This window comes from Eurypyga helias, unplaced genomic scaffold (assembly GCF_000690775.1).
Source record: "Eurypyga helias isolate BGI_N326 unplaced genomic scaffold, ASM69077v1 scaffold6212, whole genome shotgun sequence".
NCBI classification, from domain to species: Eukaryota; Metazoa; Chordata; class Aves; order Eurypygiformes; family Eurypygidae; genus Eurypyga; species Eurypyga helias.
The window spans coordinates 1-20,533 of NW_010236529.1; the positions used below are offsets into that span (position 1 = coordinate 1).

Here is a 20,533-nt window from a genome sequence, read left to right on the forward strand (position 1 = left end):
AGGAGCAGACAGTCCCCTCTGAAAGCGAGGCGATGCAGAAGAGTGACAGCAGCTTTGGACCAGGCCCAAACCAACTCCCACCGTGAGTCGGCACATGAAGGCACAGGGCTGCCCAGGAGGACGAGTGGGGACGCTGATTCCGAGAGGAGGCCAGACCTCGCTGCAGACACAGCGTTCAGAGCTGTCTCTGACCAACAAACTGCAACCCAGGTCCAGAAGCTTGAAGAGGTGGCTGAGACTATGGTGCAGGAAGTCTTGCAGAGGCTGAAGGCTCCTCGGCATCAGTCTGTCCGCATTTTAAGGAGGCCTGCCCTGGAGAACAGAGGAAGATTGTGTGGCCGCTCTGGAAGCACAGACCCTTTGGAGACTTCTCCAGATGACCAGCAGGAAATTAAACTGCTGGCCAAAGAGCTTCTAGTGACCATGCTGCAGTGCTTCGGGAGCGTTTGGCATCCAGCACGTCCAAAGCATCTGGGCCAGGGCCGGCCGGCAGCCAGGCAGAAGCAGCAGGCTGTTGTTGGAGGAAAAAACCCAAGCGGGCAAATCCTCGGAAGCAAAATCAAGGCAGACGGAAACAGCAGCTTCCACCGGCACATCTTCTCAGGCTTTCCTTGGCAGACTGGCCAGAGAAATCGTTGACGGTGTTTGCTCCACCCTGGAATCCTTTGTAGTTTCTCACTTTCACCGAGACTCTAGCTGCATGTGTTCCGAAAACCTGGAGCATGCTGGGGCAAATCTCTCCGGCAGACAGCCGCAGCCATCCCAGGTGCCTTTGTCAAGACAGGGTTGGGGGGCAGGACAAGGCTTGCCCAGAGCACCTGGACGGCACAGCCTGGAGGCAAGCGAGGCAGCAACGTTGCGCGGGTTACCCCCCCTGCCAAATACAACTGGTGCCGATGCCTTGCGACGGACTCGCACGATTACCAGGGTGAGCATCGAAAACGGCCTCTGCAGAGTTCAGCAGCGCCATGCAGACTGGCGCTCAGCCAACACTTTGGCTCTACGGGTTGCGGCAAGGCGAATCGTGGACTCTGTGTCAGAGCGGACCTGTCAGCCTGGGCCTGCACTGAGCCCCGAGTTCAACTTGGGAAGGCGTGTGGCAAAACCGCCCAGCCCACGGGACGGCAAGGAGAGCAATCCCGCTGAGGACACCCTCCCCTCCGTGGGGCCACGGTTTTCCCGACAGCCCATCCCTCCAGCGGGTCCAAAGCCCCCTGCGCAGACAGGAGCGCGACACAGATCAGCGCGCGCAAAGCCTGTCAAAGGCAAGCCCAAACCGCCCGTGTCAGGAACGAGGGCGTTAGCTGGGAGGCTGGTGGGCGATGTGCTGACGAGGGGTGCGGCAAGAGAGGGGTAGAGCCCCGGGGGCGCTCGCAGCGACCGGCACCAAACACAGACCTGACACCCTTGGGCTTGCAATAAAGAGCTTACTCGCCAGCGCTTGCTCGTGCCCACCTTCATTCGAGCCAGGCTGTGCTGTGGCCTGGAGGATTTTCCTCCAGATCACCAGAGGACACTCAACTGATAGACACAGAGGTTTATAGGTTTTTTTCAGGTAAAGAGGGAGAGATAGAAGGTGAGAGCAGCAGGAGCCGGCAGCCAGGCTCCTCCTGGCCTTCCCCACGAGACAGCTAGGGGAACAGGCAGCAGAAAGGACTTCGGGGGAGAAAGCCTGTAAAAACAGAGACGGCTGTAGGAAGTGAGAGCAGAGGCGAGCAGCGCCTCTGCAGATGGTGGTCTAAAATGTTGATTTCCCTGTGCATTGTGTATAGGGGTTGGACTAGATAATCTTTAGAGGTCTGTTTCCACAGAAACCCATCTATGATTCTAGACCTAGGCAGTGCTGTTTTGCCTCTCCCATAGCTCTGCCCTTTGAAAGCATTTTTCTGCTGGCTGAGGTCACATGTAGCAGAGCTACAGTGTTGAGAGAATTGGCACATCTCTGGATGACTGCATTTGTGGTGGAGAGAGTGGGACACCTCAGCTCCACTACTGTACCCCATCACGGGCTCTGGACGCACTGTGTTTAAGCACATCCAGTACTCCTTTACTAACTCCCTCAGGGAGAACCCTCAGCTGTTCTGACACTGCTGTGGGGCTGCTGAAGCAAGGCACAGCCTTATCACCTGCAGGAGCCTATCCCATGGGGAGGTGGATGTGAGAGGACCTTAGCTCAGGCATGAGAGTTTCAATACCATAAAGCTGGTGCTTAACAAGGGGCAACCCCACTGCTGCTCCATCTGCCAGGACCATGAGGCAACAGTTCTCCCCTATACTCTGCTTGATGCTGTGCTTCCAGCTGGCTTCCCACTATTGTTATTCACTTACCCACCTATGTGCACTCTGCTGAAAAAAAAACACCAGCTCCTTCCCTGGACAGAGGATTCCCTGCAGGTGTGACAAACAAGGCAGCTGCAACTGGGGCAAACTATCTAAACCATTCTCTGCTGGGCAGTGCAAAGGAAGTAGAGCGAGCCAAGGGGCAGGGAAATGCACTGAAGTGCTAAATGGCCAGCAGCCCCTGCCTTTGGTTGGAAAACAGTTTTGACTGAGTACTTAGGGACATTTTATACACTGCTCAAATTTTCGTTTAAAAGCAGAGACTTTGCAAATGCCCTCCACTTCATTTTTTTTTTTTCTTCCCAGATGAGGAAATGTGGCTACAGGACAAGAGACTTAGGTATTACTGTGTCACAGGTAGGGCCAGGATAACCGTGTTTCCCACATCACTATCCCATCTTCTGGTCTCTAAACCGACTTTCTACCTTTGCCTCAGCCCCTTAACCCCAGCCTGCCCCTTTTGCCGTAGCTTGGACTAACCAGCTCCGAAGTTCGGGCAGGCATACAATGCATGAGCAAACGTGAACACGCATCACTCTTACTTGATACTAGGGACATGGACATAGACAAATGAGATGGGAACAGAACATTCCTACAAGATACGACTTGAATTCATGTTTATTTAATTATATATTTATATATATATATACCTTTGTATAGATTAAACTGGGTGGGATTTTGTCATATACATTTTTTTGGTATAATACATGAGAAACAAGAACAGGAACATAGCAAATATAAATCAACACATTCCTTGAGTGAACTCTTTGCCACATTGAGACTAAAAAAATTGCATGCAATGGGGAGATGGAGAGAAGGGAGATCAATTTTATTAAAAAAAAAAAAAAAACAAAACAAAGACAATCTAGGTACAACTGTAACAAACAAGCAGCACTATATATGGCAAATTGGTATAAATTAAAAGTAAATTCCACTCTGACATCTACTATGCTTTAAAGTGCAATGAAGCCTGATTTATTTACCTACAGAATACAGAAAAGCTTACAGCCTCTCCCCATTCCAATCTATCCCTAAAAATAAAAAGCCAAACAAAAAACCCAATAAAATAAATCTCAAGGATATACATTATCCACAGTCCTACAGAGATGCCTACATCTACTCAGTAGCACCAAGAATCTGATATGGGTGTAATTAAAATCAATTAAAACTTGGGAGCAATTGTAACATCTGTTTGCTGCTTTTGTAGACCTCCTGCCCTTTTTTAGTGTCTTGGAGGAGAGGCAGCTCTCCCTGTGCTGAACGTGAAGGCGACAGCAACCTGCCCGTGCTACATCACTGGCCGAACTGTTTTGGCAGTAGGTTACGAACACGCGCGCACACATACACAGCACAGTGAGAGCAGCTGAGGGTTACACGAAGGGGATGGGATGGGAAGCCGAGGCTTCACGTGTGCGCATGGGTGTCTGTACGTATGTGCACACGTAGGGGGGTGTGTGTGGAGGGAGTGGGACTAATCTACACAGAGGTGAAGGGTTGTGCAAGTCCAACACACGCCACGAGCCTCTCTGCTGACAGGGTGATGGCAGGGGGAGGGAGGGAGGGAGAGAAAAGGAGTCGGCACAGTCCCCCTCTTGTGAGCCTCTGGTTGTGTTGCTTTCCAAAGTTGGGGTCTGTGTGCCACAGTTCATCTGTCTCCACATGCCACATGTCAGCAGGCCTCAGTAGCCAAAGGTCTCCTGGGACGCGTAGACCATGTAAAGGAAGCCATCTTCATCTTTTTCCTGCTCGTAGATCTCAGAGATGGGGGTAGACACACTCACCATGCTGTGCTGATTCACCAGCAGGAAGAAAGCCTGGGTGGGATTCAGCTGCAAGCGACGCCTGTAAGAGCAAAGGCAGGAGATCCTGGGTTATCTCCCCTGGAGTAAGCACTGTGATGTCAGGTCCTACCTCCCCCGGCAATGCTGTTCCCATGGGGCCAGGCCTGCACAGCCAGCATCTCCCACCCACAGGACATAGTGTCTATGATCCCAGCAAGCTGCTTGGGACACTCCAGGTCTCCTGAGTCAGACTCCACAGAGACCCTTTGTCCCAAGTGCTGCTGCAGAAGGGAAAGCAGAGAGGCCTCTTCCATCTGCACTGAAGGGTAAACGAAGGAGACCAGTGTCCCAGTCACCAGCTCATGCAGTATCCTTGTGAGGGAGAGATCACAGTCCTTCACCAGATACTAAGAAACTGCTCCCCCTTGACTCCCCCCAGACAGCCTGTAACACAGCGCAAGGAGGCTGTGGTTGTCCTGTCCCCATTTCCATGCTCAGCAGCTGCCTCTGCCTCATCCTCACCCCACGACTGTGTTCAGGGCCTGTGGGTGAGGACAGGTTCACAGCACGTCAGCAGGGGCCACCCCACTCACCGGATTATTTTGACCAATTCACTCATGTTGACATGATCTGGGACGAGGAACTTGGTCTTGTCCAGCACTGGCAGCTGTTTCTCCCCTTTATAGCGTTCGATGATGACCTGGGAGAAAGTCAGTGTTAGGGTTAACCACGGTTTACACTGCCCCAAGCACTGGCCTCAAGGTCAAACACAAATCAAACTAGCACCAGTCGAAAAGTTGAGGTAAGGCCTCACTTTGCATCACCCTCACAGGAAAACAAAAAAAGGACATGAGCAGTGACCACCAGGTTGGCTGCAGACAGCTCTTCAGGAGTCATCTGTCTGCCGGAGCCAGACGGTGGAGAGCATCCAAGAATGGTGAAGTAAAGCATCAGCTGCTCTGGCTGGCTGAGAAACAGTAAGCATTAGTGGACTGATTTAGCTACCTCCCCCAACACGAAGGAGATCCGGAAGAGGAGTGAAGTGTATTTTAATGCCACTTTCAGACTGACCAGAACCACAGGTTTTGCTGGCTTGAGCTAAGGACTGAACTCATGGTGCACAGCAAGAGACATTTTCCTTCCCTTTTGTGCCACAATTCCGTGCTGCTGTCGTTCAGCATCACCCTGCTTGCTCAGGAAGAGCTGCAGATATTCCCAAACAGGAAGTTTCTAGAAATCACAGCAAGCCACCCAAGGCATTCATTCAGAAAGGGGGAGTTTGGATTTCACCAGTCCTGCTCTTCATGTTAACACTCGTACACAGTGACCCCCAAAAAAAGATCAGAAATCCATGGCCAAAAATCCGTGTACCACCACAACTGTATGGTGACCTTCCAGGGCACGTCAGCACAGTTCCACCACAGGGACAGCACAACCTGTCACCCCCTGCAAGAGGTCTTGCTTGGGAAAGCTCTTACCACACCTACATTCTCCAATGACTAAACAATGATTTCCATTTAGTTTTCCTGCTATTATAGTTAATGAATTTCTCCCGTTAAGGAGTGTCTGCTGACAGCTACAATTGCTATTCTAAACCAGCTTGGAAATGTACCGTTTGTATTCAAAGAAATGAGGTGGTAGGCAGCTAAAATAAGTAATAATATTACTTATAAAGCTCAATATGTTCCCATTACAGTGACACTGTGACTCTCACATCAGTACCTAGTTGTTTTCTCCACAGAAAGACACTTCTGTACTGATCAGTCTATTATCCTCTCTGAGCAGAGACCGAACATGATTTTTCACTATAGGGCAAGGAGTTCCATAAATCATTTTCCCAGGTCTTTTCCAAAAATACATGGGAGACTGCAAATGCCTTTGGACAGTGTAGGGATGGAGCAGCATGCAGAGATCAGGATCTCCAGAAGATGGCTCTGTGGAGTCAAAAGGATCAAGGGAACCTCTGGGAACACTGATTTACCTCTCCCTTAATCGCTTGTTGACACACTATCACCTACGTAGCTCCTGCTGCCTGTCCACCCCAAAGCCACACCACACCCCCTGACTGAGACGCTGTGGTGTCACCAGTGAGCTGGGCATGTCTGATGAGTTCCCCGGACTGTAGGGCTTCTTGCCAGGCCCACCCAGACGGGCCAAGCTACACTGCAGGCAGTTCCTGGGTAACGGAGGCGTGCAAGGCACTTTGGTGAGAGCTCTACAGCTAAGTGCCCCCTGAAAAGCCCATACTGGGCAGAGATCACACAAGGAGAACCCAGGAGCCCCAGGGCTGTACAAGCAGCATATGAAGGCTCCCATGAATTCACCAATGTATTCGCACACTGGCCATGTCGCCTCTTGATACTGAGCAAAAGTGCCAGAGAAAAAGACTAGGGGAAGCCAGGTATTGTTCCTTCGTCTCCTTCTGCAAGATGGGGACATGACGAAAGAACAATTTTCTGCAACAGACTACATCATACATCAGGATGCCCCTTACCAATCTGCTAACATCCCTTTCTCCTGCCAGAAGGAAGGCAGAGGAAGGATAAAGACAAGCAGAACTGCTTGTCTTTATCCTACTGTATTTAATTTGAATCTTACTTGTACAGATGAGTATTTTTTCTATAAGGAACAGTCTCAAGGGGCTGGACACTCACAATAGCCAAATACACAGATGCTGCTCTGGCTACTGGGGAACACGGAGGCCACAGCAGGACCTTGAGTTTTTAACTAGTTTGCACCAAAGGAGCAGCTACACAACAACTGTAACTTTACATGCAGAGAGAGCCCTCAACACTTGGGCTATGCCTCATTTCTCACCTCTAGCAGGAACAGAGGTGGACAACTCTTAATTACAAGCCAATTCCATCCCACAAAGAAAAGCATCTCAGTCAGTCAAAGAATGGGCCAAGAAGGACATCCTGGCTGTTAAAGCAGCAGCTGCCTTGTGCCCTGAGCAGACAGAGGGCTTGTCATATAGAACAAGTCCAAGAGTGTTTGTTTCCAGAACACGAGCTGCTATTTGGGTAACCCAGCTATGGGAACAGGTGGCCAATGGACAAAACATTCTTGTCTAGATTTGGAGTGAAACGCATGATCACATGCTAATATTACATCCCTGTGGTCACAGCGCTTGTATACACAGCCATCTCTGCTTCTGTATCCTCTTTCTGTCTCAGGCCAGGGGGTTCCTCAGTGTGGGACACCTGCTCTTGCAGTGGGAACCCACCACAGAACTCACTGCAGAAATAACACGAGCTGGGCACAGGTACAAAGGTTTAGGGCAGAACCTGGGGTCCCAGTCCCATTGCAGAAGGGGCTTGGGCAGCATTTATAAACTCAACCCTTGTTCTGGGGCCAGTCTGAAGAGGCAGAAAGGAGTTTTGGTAGGGAATGGGGCCAGATCTGGCAGCCCAACAGAGGTATACTGCCACCACTCTATGCCCCCAGGTCCAACCAGCAGCAGAGCTGAGAACATACTGCCAGTAGGCACATGCACACATGTAACACATACATACCTATAGATGTAGGCAGCCACAGTGATCAACAGAGACCTGCAGAGCACTCACATGAACACAGACAGTACCAACAGCCTCATCCTGTTCCCCTCTGGCTGAGCAGGGTGGAGGTCTTTTAGTGGGAATATATACATTAACCCCCCTCAGTCCAAAATGTGTTCTGGTCTTGATCCTTTTTGAGTTGTGTCAGCCCTGGACACTGGGTCTGTAGCTCCCCGCACCAGCCCTCACAGGACCCCAGAGAAGGTTGTCCCTTCCTCCGAGTTTATAATTTGGGCTTCTGTCCATCACTGTGCCAGGGCATGGCAGTATTTGGGCTCCGTCACCTGCCGCTGCCTCTCTGTGTTCCTCTGTGGGTGTGCAGATGAGCTTTTTATCCCATAACCTAACAGAGACCCCTCTGCATGGCCCAAACACACCCTCAGCCTTCTCTATCAGCATGAGAGGTGGCTCTCCCCTAACCCATCCTCTGCAGTAGTACAGCCCGTGACTCACTAGGCCTCACTGAATTCAGCATTACAGTACTTGGGGAAATGGTGTTCTCCTCTGGCTGTCCAGCACAATCTCTTCCGCAGCCATTTCAGACTCTCCAAGGCTCACTGCTGCTGGCTTAAAAGCTTGCAACTGCTGCTCAACAGCCCTCACTTCAATGGCCTCCAGAAAGAGAGTAAAGCTCGGTCTGTTCTCTAACAGGGCAGAAGATGTTCTAAAGCATGTGCTGAGGCTGTTGACGGAACTCCAAGCGAGAAGGCAGGAAGTTCCCTGCTTGCTCTGACCGCCTGAGGAGGAGCCACCCTGCAGCTGCCTGCAAGGGGCGGCTGGAGGCTCCTTCCCAGCAGAGCTAAGCGTGAGCAGCACCTCACGGCCAGCACTGCTCTGCCCTTTCATACGAGCTCTGTTTTCCCGTGGTCAGCACTTTCTACCATGAAGTCCAGCCAGCTACGGGCAATGCAGAGACAGCAAAGGAGCCTTGGCATGAGGTGGATAGGGAATACTGGGGAGCCCCTAGATCCTGCCTATCTCCTTATTACATGTGCCAGTGAGGCATCCTGGGATGTGACTTCCCTTCAAACACAACCAGAGAACGTCACGCCTCAAGCAGAGTGCAGGTTATCTACTGCTTGGTCTCTGGTGGGCTTAGACAGACACACCACCAGTTCTCCCCACACAGTCCCCCACGTGTATGTGGCACAGCCCCTGCCTCAGCCTCCTCTGCAAGTAAGTACCCTCATGGAAACAGAAGAGAAATGCCTTTCCCTGGGCACAAAGCCAGGCCATGCACTCTGCAAACCCTCTGTCAGTGCAAACGGGGACTCAACCAAGGGCTCTGAGTGGAAGCTGGAGATGCAAGAGGGCAGCAGCTGCAGCGCAGCTTGCTGTGATTTCTGCCAGCAATAAGGGTGTGCCCTGGGCCACCTTCTTCCTTACTCCCCCTGGGCTGTGCGCTCAATCCCCTTTGCTCATTCCAAGTGGCTCTCCAGGGAAACCAGTCACTTGGCAAACATAGCTCCTGCCTTTCACAGAAAACTAAGACCTTCCTACAGCCAGTTTGCCTGAACTGCACTGCTCAGACCCACAGCTATCCCCCACACCATGCTCTGTTTTGTGGTACGAGGCTTTGCTCACAGCCCTGGCACTGAAAACTACATACAGGAACTTTGATATGTAGAAGAGACAGCATCAAACTTTATGCCAGGGTCTAACCGGGACCAGGCCTTTAGAGGTACCAATGACACAAACACAGCTGAAATCCCCAAGGCCTCCAACACCCTCTCTCGTTCTGATTCTTTCCATGGCTCCAGAAAAACTTGCAGCTAAACGTATTCTTCCCTGTCATGTCGTGTTAAAAGCAGCGGTCAAGAAGTGTGTAGATGATACGGCATACTAGCATTCAGTGTGCTGCAAGGGCCAAGTTCTGCTCTGCTGAGCTGACAACACACGGACACCACAGCGCTGGTGGAAGGGAATTCTTTTTGCTGAAAGATGCTGTGCTACAATCAAAAGAAGAGTCAGACAGGAATGGCTAGTATGTGCCAAGAGCAGATTGAGACATTAAGACCTGAAGGCTAAATACGGAGACTCTATGCAATTTTAAGACAAGGCTGATGTTCATCCAACACTGAGAGCAAGCTGAACTAGGAACACATCCCATTTTTTTTTTCATCATACATGCTATACTAACTTGAGCAAGCCCCAAGTATGTTATTTCTCCAAGTTCACTATCTTCTCAGGAAGAGAAACAAATACTCAGCTAGGATATCAAAAACACACTCACAGCCAAAGCGCAAAACAGCCTATTAGGTCTGACATGGGCAAGAAGAACTGGAGGCAATTCATGGAGTCTCACCTATGCATATCAACAACAGGTGCTGGGAAAGCACATAATGGGGTACCCGTTTGGCTGTGGTATGAAAGATCCTAACAGAGTGTCTCTGCTTTCAATACAGCAAAGATTTCACACATCTTTCTCTGAGCAGATGCAGAGAAATCCTTACCAGGTCAGGTAAAGTCAGGTAGCTACCGGAAAAAAAAACAATACAAAAGCAAAACAAAAAGCCATTTCAGAGTTTTCTCCTGTTGCACTAGCTTGGAAGCAGATTTGAGATCAAATCAGTTCCTTGTCTCTAGGGCAGGCATGAAGCTTAAGAGAAAGACTGCATTTTGTGCTGCTGAGGATGCAGTCTGCTATTAAGCAGCTGACACGCACAGGGCACTGGAGGTTTATGGAGAGCGACCTGTGTTGATTCTGGGGAGCAAAGTTTCGTGACTTCTGTGGCTGGTTGGTGAAGGCTATCCTGTAGCACAGAGGGGTCCAGAGAACAATGTCTCATGCAGAACAACAAGAATGATAACTTACCGGGATTTTGTTTGGATGCTGCTCTCGGATCTGCTGTACTTCTTTACAACGATCCGCTGGAAAAAAGTAGCAAGGAAAAAAGTTATACATCTGGCTGTGCTAGTTCAGAGAAAAACAAGGTAACCACCCTGCAAGCCACAAACTGACATTGCGAAAGAAATGCACATTCTGTTCATCAGGCATTTTCTGAACATTGTGCAGCAGGTCAGCCAGATGCCAGCTTCAGCAATCAACCCTTCATGGCTTCTTACCATCCCAATCATTCCCCAAGGCAGGGACTTGCCACCATGCCCAGTAAAACTGGGCAACACACACAGAAACCGAATTACTTTAATGAGAACATAAGGATTACAAAATTGCATTCCTAAATCTCCCTTAAGAAAATGCAGCTCACAATCACCAGTGCTGGGCAGCAGCACAGCTTTAGGGTCTCAGCTCCGGAAGTTCAGGCTTTGCAACTCCTGGCTGCTTCCCCGGGGGAGATGATTCTCCAACTGCGCCTGGGTTTTAGCCATTTCCTTCTGCCTGCTGCACACTTCTAAGCACTATCTGGCACACTGTCCCCGTCCGAAGGAGAGCTGCCTTGCCAAGGAGGACTCCTCCACTACTGTAGATCTACACAGTAGCTACAACAGCTATTGGCCTGACAGAAAGTGTTCCTAGACCTGTCATGGAAACAGGAACTAAGACTTAAGCAAGGAGATGACCCAGGTACTAAAAGATTTATTCTGCAGTTTTTCTCACACTTTCTAACCTGTTTTCCTCCAAAGTTCATGTTTACTGACAGACAACAGGCAGCACACTCCTCCTACACTATTCAAGCTTACAGAAGTTCAATGCCCCCCTGCTGCTTTACCAGAGGGACCTCCACTTTCCACAATTCAAAGCAGCAGGAAGAAGGGGAATAAGCTGTACCAGGACCAGCTATGGCTCTGTGTGTGCTCCTCCTGGGATACTACAGATGTGCGCACCTCCTTGCATTACCTCCTTCCTCTGGGAAGTGCTTCACAGCCTGTAACAGCCTATTTGAAGTGCCCAGGGGCAGCAGCCTCATGGACCATGGTGGGTAAGCTGGGTGGTGAAGGCCAAGGACAAAGGACACCCTAAAAATGCAAGATCACAGTGTCTGTCATGGGATCATCCTGCCACAGACACAGTCGCTGGCGCAGCACCTGCTTCAAGCCCAACTCCCCTTCACTGTGACACGCAGCTCCACATTCTGACGACGTACCAGGCTCATGTAGGGTGGGGTAAGTGCATATGTTTGAGTGTGTCTTCTCCCCACAAACACTGACCATTTCTCCTCTAAACACTCAATAAAACCTCACTGCTTACAAACTGAATTTGGCTAGATATTACTTTGGGAAGAGATGCCAGTTCCTTTAGAGACTTCCAGACTACAAAATCACCAGATCGCAGTAGCTTTTGAACACCGTTTCTGTCTCCTCTGAGAGGAAAATACCCCTCTGCTAGGAATTGCTAGACCTTTCCTCTGTAGGCCTCCATAGGCTAGCAAGATTATATGGAATTAATGGAAAATTTGGGCATATTTGGTGTTTCCTTTTCACCCTATCCAATGCTTCAGGGCATCCAGATGATACAGACGATTTTCCCCTGAGGTCCCAATCAGCAAGGAGTTACGCAGAAATCAGTACTGCACATGATGCAGGGACAGCAGCGCTTCTTCAGGAACGCTGAAGGACACAGTGACAAGAAGCAGCCAGCACACAAGCACCTGGCACACAGCACCCAACTGGAGCAGCCAGCCAGAAGTGCGTGCCCCCCCTCCTGCAGAGCTCCGCTCCCACGTGCTCACTGCGTGCAAGATGCAGCAGGTCAGAGCATCTGAAAGGCTGGAGATCAGAGCATGAGTGGACAACACTCACGTACTTTAGGCAGCTTGACTGCAGTCAACTCAGACTAGCCGGGTATTAACAGAGCCTGCAGAAAGCTGTGTGTCCTCATGCACTGCTAGTTTTTCCAGCTTCAGTATCCACCCTATCCTGTATCTCTCTCCCCAGTATCAGATGGCCATGTGGATGAACTTCCTAGACATCATGCATTTCCCTGTAGGATCACAGAACTGTTTGCACAGGAAGCCCCAACAATGCAGGTAATTATGAGAGGGGTCTGAGAAGCAATTCGCCAAAGGTAAATTTACAGCCTTTGCATGTAATCTACATTACTAGCCATGATAATCTCAGAGCATCCAACTAGTCTAGGCTGCATGCGCCAAAAGGCAGCCACATGCCTGATACCCCTTCCTGCTTCCCAGAAGCATTCCCAAATCCAGCATAAGGCTGGCAGCCATCACAACCTTCTCTTCCACAAGGAGGAAGAGGTGTCCTCTGCCCATCATACTGAAAAAGATGCCACACGGAGAATAAACAGTACATCATCTGCCCAGCTACACGTCCCACCCTTGGAACCACAGTCCCTTGTCCCTCGAGGGGTGCAGGCTGCAGGTGTCTCAGACAGACAGGCCAGACTGCTGCTGCAGCACGCTTCTTCCAGATCTTGCTGACTCCACGCTCGGCAGGAATTAAGGGCACGAACCAGCAGTGACGAAGCTCTCAACTAGCTGCAAGTCTGATGTACCATAGCAGCAGCTGCCCTGTCCCACTTCTTAACACCTGCCATGTGCCCAGGACCTGGTCCCTCTGGTCAGATGGGCCCAGGGCTTTTGCAGCCTTTCTAAACTCAGAGGACACTGTGGCAGGTGGCCGATTTGCAGGTTACATCAAGGTAATGACAGTAGGTGCTGCTTTGCTCCAGGAGCCACTGAATCCCTTCAGTAGGTACGTGTGATTGCAACTAACAGCACCTAAAGCGCTGCACTTCTTCCTCTGTCCAGGAGATGCCCGTTTCAGAAACTTCATTCAGGAAGGCCATTGGGAGCAACCCCACCTAAGCAGTGCAGGTGCCTGAAAACTCAGGCAGAAGTTTCCAAGACATGTGAAGCTCTGCTAAGGAGCACACTCAGTCCCATCCTAGCCTTGGAGATCCAACCAAGCCAGCTTGGGAATCAGGAGAAGCTACCCTGTATCAAAGCCTGCACAAGGGTAATTTCTGTGTGCACAACAGTCCAGGCACTAGAGATCTCCCATAAGGAATAGGTGACGGTCACCCACACCCTCCTCAGCCTGGAGTGGTTGATCCTAGAGGTTGATCCTGTATCTCATGAAAGCATCTTCAACATCACGCAGCAGGAGTGGCTGGCTATAAGTGCCACCTTGCATATAATGTATATATAGTCTAATCTAAATCACAGGATTAAAGAGAAAACCGTTAAAGGGCACTGCAGAGAGATGCCGATGGAGATGCCAGCCTAGCACATGTATGGCACAGCAGACAGGTACGCACCCTCCACCCCTTCACCAGCAATGTCTGCACGCTCACATTTCATGTGTGACAGGTCTGAATTTACAAACTTGCTCTCCTCTCTTGCAGCTCTCCCAAATGAGAGCTGTGCTAACCGAGGTTAAGACTTTCCCCTTATCTGCAGCACCTGGCTATAGTTAATCCTTAGCCTCTATGTAAAGCGAACCAGAACTGTTTACACAACCCAGTCCCTATCTACATGTCTTCCTCTGGACTCTCCTCGCTGCAAGGAGAAGCAAAACACCACACCTGCTTTCGGCAGCTCAGCGACTCCAAGCAAGAGGGGACTGAGGGGCTACAGCCAGCTGCTGTTTGGAAGGAGCTGAACAAATATTAATGAACTGCAGACAGAGGGATGAGCACTGTCTCTGCCCCCCGCTGTGGGCACTGCACATCTGCCCTGAGGGAAGCCAGGCTTCTCCCCAGTGATAGGATGCGAGAGCTCAAGATGGCAGCAACATAAAAACCACACACTTTTAATTGGTTATTCCTAGCAAAATTTCACTGTTAGGACCTACTGAAAGACAAGAGTATTTTTGTAGAATTGTGTATGCCAGGAAAATTGCCTATTTCTCCTCCAACTGCTGTTTCAACTGTTAAGTACCAACAGCAAAGCTTGCAAATTGTCCAACACCCCAGAATCTCAGCTTTTCTTGACTGAGGTCCTTCCCAAGCTGTTCTCCCAAAGATGTGGGCACAAACATATCCCATGGCAATGCAGAATGAGGCTTTTATGACAATAAAGGAGAACAGTAGAAAAAACTAAGCTAGACTTTCCAAGCATTAACCTTTTTTATCAGCAGTGCCCAGGAACCCACGGAGACAGGTCTCTACTGTGCTGGGTGATGTGTAGACACAGGACAAAAGGACAGTCCTGGATGCAAAACAGCTTAATCAGACAAAAGATACAGATGGTGGAACAGAAGAAAAACACACGTGGCAAGTTCTCCAACACTGCAGCTGCATAAGGGACAGCATTCTTCAGGAGACACTAGACAAACACTGGTGCTGCCCTGGGGCAGTGGATGGACTCTACAGCCAGCCCTGCTGCCTGTGACCAACAGGAATGCTGTTGAAGAGAACACCATTAAAGAAAACACCACCTGGAAACGTCATCAACATGCCACCAGGTCAACAGTTCCTGAGCTGTGAAGGAGCTGTGTGTGGAAAGCAAAGCAGAGAGCAGAAATTCAGCCATGAGCTACTGCCTCTCCCTCTGGTCCCATGTCTCAGGGCTCCGGGTGCAGCTGCCCATGGCACAAAGGGCATGTGCAGACACCCCTGCCATCCCAGCCCTGTGGCTTTTTCCCTGCCACCCACAAGGTACTCTGCGCCAGCCAGCGTGGGAGGTGTTCTGCCTCAGATCTGAAACAGATGCAAAAACGAACACGTTTCTTCAAGAAGCTGCTGTGGTCACATTCCCAGGGCAAGGGGTTGCTAGAACGTGGTCCTCTCTCCAGGAGACTTCCTGCAAGGAGAGGAAGAACTGGATGGTTTGAGGTCAGGATACATCTGGGATGAGCTGGCAAGCGCTGAAGACATAGGCAAGTTATGCAGGTCATTTGAGCTGAACATCAATAAACATTTTTGTAACATCACACCACCCTAAGGCCAGACACTGCTAACCACCAGGAAACATGCTCCCGTGTGTGTGCCATGGCTCACACAACAGCTGACCTGGCCTGTCCTTGCCCAGTGCTGGAGAGCTCGTTCTCCGGCCAGTGGCACTGCAGGAGGAGCAAGAGGAGACTAGGAAACTCCCACATCCAGGGAAGGAGGGCAGAGTCTGCAAGGACCGCCGTGCCCTGGGAAAGCAGTCCTCACGACTAAGAAAGGGTCATTGTCCCAGGCTACGTAGGACAGCAGTGCTGCAGAAACTTGACAGCGATTCTGATCGTTGGTTGTATTTTACTACTTCTGTCTGCAAAGCTGGGGTGTCCAGACAGGGCAAATGGCTCAGGACCAAAACTACACTGGTTTGAACTTGCTGTCTGATAGAAAAGTCTGCCTCTGCAACATGGTGTAGGTAGAGCCTGATGCTCCACTGACACAGGAAGGTATTACCAACATGAATGTGGGGCGACTGATGATCTGTCTGCATCACTATCCATTTTGTTGTTAGAGCTTCCTCACAAGATGTGTAATGTCTGGAAGGGTTTTGGAATGCCTAGCGCCTGGAGCCCTGTGACTGCAGACCCCAGCCGTCTTCTTCATTTGCATAAGTTGCCAATCCTCCTGGCTCCAGAGTAGAACTCGAAAATGGATTTTAAAAGACAAACAGGACCCACCTTCTTCTTCTTTAGCAGTTTCAGAATTTAACTGTATGATTTTGAGCCTGGCTCCAGGAATGAGTGTTTGTATCTGGCAAATCCATGACAAGGGCTCAGCGGGTGACCAAGCAGAGCCACACAACAACTGAGACATCTAAACCCAGGCCACTTGTTCCTGGTTGCACAGCACTGTCACCCCTGCCATGAGCCATGCAGGATGAGCACTGGACCTCTGCCATTCAAACAGCTTAGAACAGGGCTTCCAACTCACTACACCTCCCAGGCACGGGGGGCAAATGGGCAATACCTTCTGTGCCGTGTTTGGATGGGCTACGGAATATTTACATCAGAGTTCCAGATAAGGAACTGGGGTTTTTTTTGTTTAATGTTTAATCACAGTTTTACCAGCTTTGGAAAAAGCACAGCAAGTTCCCTCTGCAGGAGCCACCAGGAGCCCACCCTCTGCAAGGGCTTCCCTCCAGCTCGTGTTGGACCTTTCCCTCTGTCATAGAATCACAGAATGGTTTGGGTTGGAAGGGACCTTAAAGATCATCTAGTTCCAACCCCCCTGCCATGGGCAGGGACACCTTCCACTAGACCAGGTTGCTCCAAGCCTCATCCAGCCTGGCCTTGGACACTTCCAGGGATAGGGCATCCACAACATCTCTGGGCAACCTGTTCCAGTGCCTCCCCACCCTCTCTGGGAAGAACTTCTTCCTGATATCTAATCTAAACCTCCCTGATTTCAATTTGTACCCATTACCCCTTGTCCTGTCACTACAGGCCCTTGTAAAAAGTCCTCTCCCAGCACCCTTGTAGCCCCTTCAGATACTGGAAAGCTGCAATGAGGTCTCCTCGGAGCCTCCTCTTCTCCAGGCTGAACAAGCCCAATTCTTGCAGCCTTTACTCATAGGAGAGGTGCTCCAGCCCTCTGAGCATCTTCATTGTCTCCTCTGGACAGGAATGCACCCAAAATTCTCAGAACCACTCGGGATGCTTCACATTGCTCAAAGAAAGAACTGGCACTCCTGAGAGAGCTGTATTTATGGCAGAACAGCACACACACGCTTGCACAAAAAGACCGCGCAGCCTGGATCATTGCTATTTGTGCACAAACATGCCTGGACATGCATGGATTTGCAGGGCCTATTTGGGGAGACGTGCCAAACACAAGAGTCTGGAATTATCCTATCCCTTCATTTTCTCTCACAGCCTATTTCCAAACTGCCTTCTGAAGACAAAAGGCAACAAAGAACTGCACAACCACAGCGTCGGAGGTGGTCACACACTGCAGGTCGGCCGCAGAACATCACATGGGCAGGCTGACACACCAGGAGACCTCCAGAGTGACTCTCCTGACTGTGATCCCTGCTGGGCTGACCAAGGACAGCACACAGAAGCCAAGAGAGATGACTTGTCTGTGGCTCATGGCTACAGGGTGACAGAGGTAGCAACCACCAGTCTCACAGCTCCAAGATTCATCAGTCTCCACCCTTCTGGCTCAAGAGGATATCTGAAGCTCTCATAGTGAAGAAAATTTTATTATTTTATTATTCCTGGCTGCCAGTCAGAACCTTCTCTTATATAAAAGAATAATAATAAAAAAATTCAATATTTGTGGTCTACATGTCTAGCTGACACTTGGTTTAGATGCTTGTTCAGTTCTTCTTGTACCAATATTTTCTTCAGTGCTGATAATTAACCCCACAGCAAATCATGCCATAAAATGTCCCTGGTAATTAATACAATACAACTGGACACAGACAGCTAAGCATCAATGTGCACCAGCAGCCTCATTTCAAGGAATCACAGCTCTTAAAGCACAACTGCTAGAGCATGGGCACAGGGTGTGAGAAGCTGACTCCCTAACCAACCTCAGATCAAGACACTTTTCCAAGCCACCAACAAGCACAACCGTTACAACAAGCAGAGGAGGGTCTGCGAGACAGAATTCATCCACCGTTGGTCTCTCAGCTGGTACAAGCATGGCTGGTTTGCACTTGAGTTCCCAGAGAAGGCAGCACTTCTCCCCAGAGCCAAGAGGAGAGGGAATTCAGCCCCACACTCTCCCTTTACCTACTGCTGCCTTTCCTCTGGACAGAAATGGCTTCCCAGAACTAATGGCAGATCTCCCAGGGGACTGAAGGTGGGATGGGAATGCTCAGTCCAGAGAGGCTGAGGTCAAACCTGTCTGTCACCCAGCCAGGGGCTCCAGCTGACCACAGGACACACGTGTACGTGTCTCACGGCAAAGTGCCCCCATTTCGGCAGGAGGCTGGGGCACGAGGCCAACTTAGGTTGTTAGCCGACCGGTCTAGGTTTAAGGTCCGTGTCCGTAATCACGCTGGTTATGTACTGCGCTGAAAACAAAGCTGGAAGCTCGCTGGCAGCCTCGCAGCAGCAGAGCAGCCAGTTCAAAACCACCACTTCAAGAAGAGTGGGAGGTGCGAGCATTACCCAATCCTCCGAAGGACTGGTGCTCTTTATGGGAAGTGCAACGGTGTCGTCAGGCTGCTGCACACTCTCACTTCAGCCAGGACACCCTGTTCCTTCGACACAGAGCACAGCTTTGTTCTGGGAATTGTTTTGGACTCCTACAATGGATCTGACTACACAGCAGACAGCTGCCTCAGTGCCTACAGCCGGGTTCAGCTCGTGGATACTGTCAGATTTTACCCCCATGCACCCAGACCAAAGATGTTCTGCAGCAGAAGTGCCAAGGACCAGACCCCCATGCACCCCCACACATGCTCTGCAGCAGAAGTGCCAAGGACCAGACCAGGTGACAGAGCACCACCCTCTCACCACTAACGCCACATCAGATCACAGAAGTTGGCACTTGGTGCCCTGAACACACCTTGCCTCAAACCCCTGGCAATTCCCAGCCAGTCCCTTTTTCAAGTCCTCAACGATGGTGACTAGAAATCCAGAAATTTTATTCAGGATAAACCCAAGACAAAGCAGATGAACAAACAGAAGAAATTAATGGAAAAACTAATCTCAAAATTACAAGGGGAAAAACATGCACTGAGGAAAACAGTCTTCAGCAAGGGGTAGCAGATCAAGACCTAAGCAAGCCACTTGCATTGACACCGGAGCCTGGGTGTCTTTCGTAAACAGTCACATTCCCGACTGCCTTTTTGGAACCATTCCACTTCTCTAGAGTTCTGAAGTCTTAAAAATTAAGCCATTCTGAGTGTCACTGGCGATGCTTTCCATCAACCCTCTCCAACTGCATTGTAAACAATCGCTTCCTGCTCCTGTTGTGTAATGATTCAAAGACAAAAACAAGCTGTATTTACTTTCTCCAACCGAGCAATTCCAGCCCTGACCCAAAGCAACTGCGTGGGCTGCCAGGCCTCCTCCTCCTTCCCCTCCTCCTGGCTGAGCTCGGCAGCCCAGTCAGCTGAGAGAGCAAAAGGGCAGAGGAAAGTACACAGAAACAAGGAGCACTTGCAGTTGACGGCACCAGATTCCATCAGCCCCCTCTTTCCCTTTAATCCTGCTTTTTTTCAACTACTCTGAGCCTCAGATTTTGCTTTCCTTCTGGCTCATACGAAGTCTGATCAATCTGCAACGGCAAACCAGACTCCTCCTGACCACAATATGCTGATTCTCAGCAGTTTAACACTAGGTAGTTACTAAGGGTTTGATTTAGGACTCCTTTTAATAGGCAGCTTAGGAGAACACAGCAGGGTCCCAGGGCAAGGGTCCCAGGGCACCCAGACTTCCTTTCATTCTTGTTTGTGCAGGTTGGCTTGGCTCGGCTGCTGTGGCAGAAGACTGGGTAAGCATTCAAGGCCGGAAGGGTTGTGCCAACAAATTACCAAATATTTACAGTTTCCAAGAGAGCAGTGAGGGGTTGGATCAGCAGTTCAGGAGGAAAAAGCTCCAATTTTAAAACTCACATAGGAAACACCCTCACCTGCGTTTGGACAGTATCTGACACGAAATGTTCAGCACAAATACACCGCCTCACTCGGGCAGTAGAGCTTGACCGACACCCTCCTCGGGATGCGACCTGCCAGAAACACGCGCCTTGCCCAGTGCCAGCTGGCAAAGGTCAAGAGAAACAGCGGCTGATGTTCCATCTGATCTCACGATCGGGTCTGGCAATCAAATCTGGTACCTTCTCTGGTAACCTACTTGTCGTTTCAGTTTTCCCACCACGTACATTTAATAACAGAACGGGTGTGATGTAAGCGTGAACTCTGCTGGGTCTAAAGAACAACCAGGGAGGGTGTATCACACTCTTGGAACAACTACCCTAATGCCACCAAGGCGAGGAGCACTGAAGGTAATTGTTGGAGACGTCATTGTGCTCTGAGGGTGTAAAGGCTGCACCCAGGGCAAGAGCGAAACACGACTCTTTAGCGCTTGACCACTACC

The 20,533-nt window shown here is 50.2% G+C and overlaps 1 protein-coding gene across 1 annotated transcript; it reads right to left on the reverse strand.

Moving 5' to 3' along the window:
• Positions 1–3,498: 3,498 nt before the first annotated feature.
• Positions 3,499–19,318, reverse strand: LOC104505256 (microtubule-associated proteins 1A/1B light chain 3A; the record flags this gene model as incomplete). The annotated part of the gene is made up of 4 exons (XM_010147114.1): positions 3,499–4,182; positions 4,715–4,821; positions 10,494–10,549; positions 19,230–19,318. Coding segments are annotated over 4 exons (415 nt in total), but the record flags the coding sequence as incomplete, so codon positions are not given.
• Positions 19,319–20,533: the final 1,215 nt, after the last annotated feature.